Raw genomic sequence first — 6,574 nt, 5'->3', positions numbered from 1 at the left:
GCTCCTGACCTATGGTTGCCCAGTGAGCTAGGGCCTGGGGCCTGGGGCCTGGGCAGGGGACTTGATGTGCCATGGACAGGAGTGAACGTGTCAGTTTCTTTTTAGCCCAGGGAGAATGGGGTCAGTTATCTTCCCCAGCAGACCCCACAGGATGCCAACGGTTGTCTTCCCAGCCAGCCACTTGCCCGCACCCCCCCTTGATAGCATGACGCCCACTCAGACGCTGTGATGCAATTTCATTTTATTAGGAAAGCACAGTGGACACGGGAGAGACCCTTGCCAGAGTCAGGGGAGGCTGTGGGGACGGGGTCAAAGGGAAACCCGGCAACTAGAAGGCACAGCTGCTTTCCACGAAGCGGCGACACTTCATGACCCGCAGATAGGTCTCGGCCTTGTGCAGGTCCTTCTTGAAGCAGGAGAGCAGCCCATAGTTCTTGAGCAGCGCATCGTCGCTGCGCAGGTTTGTGTCAAACTTGTCGTAGGTTTGCTTCAGGATCTGCCCGGCCCGGGGGCTGCCGTCTTCCAGCTCCTGCCGAAGGGGAGGAGGGACAGAGAGGCCCAGGCGTCGCCCGCTGCTCCCTCCCTGACTCCCCCCACCACCCTCCCGCAAGCGGCCCTCCCCTCCAGGGATCAGAGAAGGCAATGGAGGATTCCCAGGAGGAACCGAGTAAGCGTTCTCGGGGGTCACGGTCGGACTGCTTGCTCTACAGGAAGGGGCACCGTCTCCCAGCCCCTGCAAGACCCCCCGCCCCTCGTCGGAGCCAGCGGGGCCAGCAGGCCCAGGGGAGGGGACCCGCGGCGCCCTCCGCACCCGCATCAGCGCTTGGATGCCTTCCTCCAGGTCCTTCAGCTTCTCGTAGACTCGGTCCGAGGTGCCGAACACCAGGCTGTTGGTGAAGACCCTGCTGAGGAACTGCACGGGCCCCAGCCACGACTGGATGAGCAGCAGCGAGAAGCGGAGCAGCTCCACGTCCTGCGGGCAGAGGGGGCGGTGGGCCGGCTGGCCTCGGCCCGGCTCCCCCACCCCCGGCCGCCCTGCCACCCAGTGCCCCCTCCGCCCCAGGGGCCCGACTCCTGCGGAGAGCAGGGGCCCCCTTCTTGGAAGGAGGGAGGCCCATGACTCTCGGCCGGCCCGCCCTGGGCCACTCACGGATCTCTGCTGGGCCTCGTCCTTGCCGGTGGGCGCCGGGATGGTCTCTGAGAAGCAGAAGGCGGCCTGCGCGTTCTGGATGGAGTACCTCTGGCCCTCGGGGATGTACGCCCGCTCCTGGAGGAAGGATGCCCAGGTCCTCCTCACTGCCTGACTCGGAGGCCCCCTCCGTGTGTGCTCAGGGGACAACCTCTTCACTCCTCAGTTTCCTCCCCTTGCGTCCCAGGGGTTGGGGAAAGTCACCCCTTCCTGCCCCACCCCCAGCACCCATTCCTGGGAAGCTTACAAAGTCTTTGTAGGTGTCAGCAGCCAGCTGGTGCAGGTGCTGGGCCCGGAGCACGGCGTTAGCAAACAGGCTGGACAAGGGCATGGCCGGGAAGGCGCCCACCTCCTGAGGCCAGGGCAGGCAGAGCAGGGTGAAGACCAGGAGCACGGAGTTCCGAGGACCTGCACACAGAGGGACACAGAGGGCAAGGCTGGGGCCCAGACGACGAGATGCCCATTTCCTGCCAGCCCTTCCCCTCCCCCCAGGGGCTGAGAGCATTTAACACTTGGCCAAACGTCTGGGCAGAGCCGTCTGTGCTCCCCTCCAGCAGCCCCAGAGCCCAGGGTTAGCGCCCCCAACCATTGGCAGCCCCCCACCCCACCCCTGCCTTGCCCCTCAGTACATGACAAGGCCAAGGGGACTTACCAGCAGCCATTGCAGCCAGGTGAGCTGTCCACAGGACCCTGAGCGCTTTGGGGAGCTGGGTGCTGGGATCCTGGAATCAGTCCCTTGCGGGCTCTTTTTATACCCTGGTCCCTTCTCTCTCCCCCTCTGCCCCCACCTATTTTCTCTATACATTTATGCATTGGGCCAGTGGCCGGTCTGTGCTGATGGATAATTTAGAGCCTCCTCCCTCTTGTCCTGTTCCCGCTCTTCTTGGGGTCATGTCCCCCAGGCTGTCCCTGACATTTTCCCCTCTCCACCGTCACCGGCCCTGAGGATTGTGCACACAGGGTCTCCGCTGGGGAGACCACCCAATCTGTCCTCATTTCCAGGGACAGGTGGCAGGTGTAATGTGGTAGGGCACCATCATGGGGTGGTCTGCCCAGGGGAGGAGGACCCAACCAGTCCCCGAATGGGGGGCCGTGTAGGCCGGGTGTGTTGTGAGGGCTGCACCTCCCCTTCTGTTCCTGTTCCTCCTCCCTGTACAGCTGCCCCCTGTCCACCAGGGAGAGCGTGTATTTGGGGAAAGGGAACCCAGAACAGCCCAGGATCCTGGGGTTTCTGGGTACAATTCAGCCCCAGGTTCCACCTCTGCTGCTGTCACCATCCCCCCACCCTTTCCCGCCATCGGACCACTGGGTCTGGCCTGGGGCAGATGGTGCTGAACGCGGACCTCCAGAGGGCCCCAGCCCCACACTGTCTGCCCCTGCCCCCACCCCGTTTTCCTGAGGTAGGGGCACCTCTAGGTGGCTGGAGCTGAGTCGTTACCCTCCCCCCAACTCCTCAAACCTGCTATAGAGATGCAAACCAAGAAGAGAAGTGCCAGGGACAGACCCAGGCTCCTGGGGCTTCCCCCCCAACACCCCCCACCCAACCCAGTCACCGCCAGAAGATCTCCAGTTCGGAAGAGCCCTTGAGAGTTTGGGTCTCGTCCCCACACTGGAACTTCGGGTACAGCACCCCCAAAGATGCTCTCTCCAGTCACCTCAGTTACCTCCCAGTCTTTCTTCTCCTTTAATATTCGTATAAGAACTCTTCACGTTGTGACACGTTTGACCCTCATCTTGTGAAGGCAGAATTATTGCCTCCCCATTTTACAGAGGAGCTGACTGAGGCTTAGAGAGGCTTGCTCTTGCCACCTACTTCAGCCAAAGTTGACCTCCCAAACCTTCCTCTTCCCCTGTTGATCATCCCAAACCCTTTCTCCTGAACGGACTAGGTGGGCCACTCAGTTATTGTATCTTCTAAATGTCTCCCAAAACAGAGATCCTGGGGTGCCTGGGTGGCTCAGTGGGTTGGGCCTCTGCCTTCAGCTCAGGTCATGATCTCAGGGTCCTGGGATCGAGTCCTACGTCAGGCTGTCTGCACAGCAGGGAGTCTACTTCCTCCTCTCTCTCTGCCTGCCTCTCTGTCTACTTGTGATCTCTGTCTGTCAAATAAATAAATAAAATCTTTAAAAAAAAAAAAAACAGAGATCCTGGGGCGCCTGGGTGGCTCAGTCGGTTAGGCATCTGCCTTCGGCTCAGGTCATGAGCCCAGGGTCCTGGAATCGAGCCCCGCATCGGGCTCCTGCTCAGAGGGAAGACTGCTTCTCCCTCTCCCACTCCCCCTGCTTGTGTTCCCTCTCTCTATCAAATGAATAAATAAAATCTTAAAAAAACAAAAACAAAAATGGAGATCCTGCCCCTCATCACGAGGGTCGCTTTGCTTCACTTTGTCCTCCCCCACGAGGCAGGCTGTGGTCCCTCATTTCCCACGCAAGACTGGGCCAGACATGGGGTGCATGTTGGAGACCAGGTAGCCGTACAAGGTGGCGGTTGGGAAGGCTGGGTAGGACAGTCACCTTTCAGCCTCCAGGCCAGGGCATGGGGACATTGTGGCCTCTGCAGGCCTCCAGCATCAGATCACCCCCAGGACTAAGAGTGGGAATTCCCCTCCCTGTACACCTTCCACCTCTTGAGTCTAAGAACATTTAGCACTTGCCCTGTGGGAAAATAAACAAATGAACCAGTAAACCCTTCTAGAGGTCGTTGGCTATGGTGTTGGCAACCAATGTTGAAAAGCCACACCCTCGTGGTCCAGGATGCAAGTGTTGGCCTCTTGCCACCTCCCACTTTTAGGATACAGCTTCCTTTTCTCCCATCATTCCAGAATTATCGCCCAGCTGTGCCCTGATTCACTGTCTGCTGGGGAAGGCACTGGGATGCACAGAGCTCTTCCCTAGGCAGGGCTGAGGGAGGGCTAGAGGGGGCTGTCATTAAAGATGTAGGCCTGAGAAAGAGGGGGGCATGGGGAAGGCTCTCCGCTCTTCCTTGCAGCTCTACTACAGAGGAGGGGCCAGGAGCAAAATGGAGGAAGTTCTCCAAGCTCCACACAGCCTTCTGCCTCCCCCCTCCCTCTACCTTGTGGAGGACGGATGTGGAACCCTTCATGACCAGTTTCTAGCTCATGGTGGGGGAACTTGTATGTGAACTGTGGACCATGGTGAGGCTTCAGGCCTCCCCTAGGAGTGAGGGTACAGGAGCCCAAGTTGGGGACTGCTCAAGAACCACACAAGATGGGTACAAGGGAGGTGTGGCTAAGGTTCTCCTCAGGTAGGGTACTGCCAAGAACAGATGGAACCAGCCAGATCAGGGGACTGGACCTTCTTTTCTCACCAAACCCACTTCCATTGACCCCAGAACTAGACTGGCTCACAGGACTCTGGAGGTCCCTGAGGATGCCCCATTGGGGTTACCACAGTGGCAGCTAGAATGGAAGGGTGTGGAGGTAGACTAGAGATTTTCCCTCTAGTGCTGGGGAGTCACCCACCCTTTCTTGGGGCACCACGGGGCCAGACCCCTGGCTTCTCCAGGTTCAGAGATATAGAACCATGGCCTCCGCGTGGTGGCCAGTGGGAAGAAGCTGTGATTAGCATCTCTGGGGTCAGCCTCAAAAGGCTCAAGATGAATTGCCCATCATCTTGGAATCCATGAAATTCAGTGTGTTTGGAAGCCCTTCATATTTTCAGATTTGAAATCTGGGGTTTTCTGTACCTATTGTGGAAGCTTACAGATCGGCTCTTGATCTGAAAGTGATCTCTTTCAGGCTTCAGGGACCCCACTGAGGTTCAATCCATGGGGTCTGGAGTCTTTTCTTGGAGTCATACTTACTGCAGGCTCAGGGACAGCCTCAGAGGGACTGGTGGCAGTTCTTTCCACTCCCGCCACCTTGGTCACTTGAGGTCCACATTTCCCACCACGAACTCAGTGCTGCTTTTCTTGAGGCCAGACGCTGGGATTGTCCCTGGGACGTAACTCCGCCTCCTCTTTGCTTCAGCATGAGTCCCAGCACCACATCAATCATTCCGCATTGGGTTAAGGTCTCTAGAGAATATTATGTGGGGGTTCCCAAAGGCTTCGTCAGGGGAGTCGGGGAAGGAGAACAACATTTCTGAGAGCCCACCATGTGCCAGGCTCTGTCCTGGCTGATAGGAGTGGGACACCCATTTCAGATGAGGACACTCAGACTCAAAGAAATACAGAAGTTTGCCCATGGTCTCTTGGCTCCTAAGTGACAGATGTCCAAGGCCCCCATCTTCCCACCACATGGGACTCTTTAGAACCCTCGTCCTGGAAAGACAGGGGCGCTGCCGTGCATGGACAGAACTTTCCTCAGCACAAAGCTAACAGAGGAGGGTCAAGTCCCTGCTCAGAAGATGTTCAGTGAAGCTGGGGGGAATTGAACGGAAAGAGCTTCACCCCAGAATGAGGTCCACTGACACCAAGAAAAGCTGCAGAAAAAAACAACCCGATGTAACCCGATTTAATGAACCAAATCACATCATCCTTCACATGTGAATTGCACGTTTCAGTGTGCATCATGTTTTCACTTCCTTTATCTCATTGGACCCTTGGGTTTGCCACAGGGCTCAAGCATGGAGGAAGGGCCTTGGAGGGGTTGGGGGGTGGGGCATAGGATAGGGGTAGGCACTCCTGTGGGCTGATAAGAGGGTTGTTTACCCTGAGAACCTCTGAACCATCTGCGAGTGCCTCACAGCCTCCGTAGGTGGCCCTATGAATGTCCACTTCGGGGATTATTCCCCAGGAAGACAGTCCCCTGGAAAAAGAAGTAGTGAAAGGGCGCCTGGGTGGCTCAGTCGGTTGGGCAACTGCCTTTGGCTCAGGTTATGATCCCAGGGTCCTGGGATCGAGACCCGTGTAGGGCTCCCTGCTCAGCAGGGAGTCTGCTTCTCCCTCTGCCCCTCTCCCCGCTCTCTCTCTCTCACTCTCTCAAATAAATAAAATCTTAAAAAAGAAAGATAGAAAGAAAAAGTAGTAGTGAGTAGCCAGGTGTGCCCAGCAGCTGTGGGAACTCTGGGGTGCTTTCCTGATTGGTGCCTTTAATTGGAAATCACCTCTGACTCCTTTTACCTGATTCAGTGCTTATTTGTGGACATTTTATGCCCCTTGTGGGACTGTAAATCATTTGAGGGTGGATTCTTGCCTATTATCTATTCATTCGTTCACTCATTCTCTTCTTCAGGCATTAGCTGGTTCTAGAAGTAGTCGTCGCTCTTTCTACATGCTGGATAGCATACCCAGCAGATGGGCATGCCCAGATGAACAAAAGGCACTGTTTTTTCTCTGTTGGAGCTTACAGTCTAAGGGGAAGAGAGACAAGAGCAAACACATACATACGTAATGGCAAAATATACCAGGAAATTTCACATTGTG

General features: G+C 56.7%; 1 protein-coding gene across 3 annotated transcripts; it reads right to left on the bottom strand.

The window, feature by feature from the left end:
• Positions 1-223: 223 nt before the first annotated feature.
• LOC111158084 (somatotropin) lies at positions 224-1,898 on the bottom strand. 3 transcript variants are annotated; one of them, XM_022519912.1, is made up of 5 exons: positions 1,838-1,898; positions 1,437-1,597; positions 1,151-1,267; positions 812-973; positions 224-529 (listed from the first exon to the last, which is right to left on the bottom strand). In XM_022519912.1, exons 2-5 carry the CDS (start codon positions 1,518-1,520, stop codon positions 329-331), a joined length of 564 nt encoding a protein of 187 aa, XP_022375620.1. In that variant the 5' UTR covers positions 1,521-1,597; positions 1,838-1,898; the 3' UTR covers positions 224-328. The 3 variants fall into 3 exon arrangements, with proteins under 3 accessions (XP_022375620.1, XP_022375619.1, XP_022375618.1); XM_022519911.1 differs by having other exon boundaries at positions 1,842-1,890; XM_022519910.1 differs by lacking the exon at positions 1,838-1,898 and having other exon boundaries at positions 1,437-1,694.
• Between the last annotated feature and the right edge of the window lie 4,676 nt (positions 1,899-6,574).

Source organism: Enhydra lutris, unplaced genomic scaffold (genome assembly GCF_002288905.1).
Source record: "Enhydra lutris kenyoni isolate GAN:26980312 unplaced genomic scaffold, ASM228890v2 scaffoldscaffold57, whole genome shotgun sequence".
NCBI lineage: Eukaryota > Metazoa > Chordata > Mammalia > Carnivora > Mustelidae > Enhydra > Enhydra lutris.
Note: the sequence above shows the minus strand (reverse complement) of the source record. Positions and strands in the feature narration are given on the sequence as shown.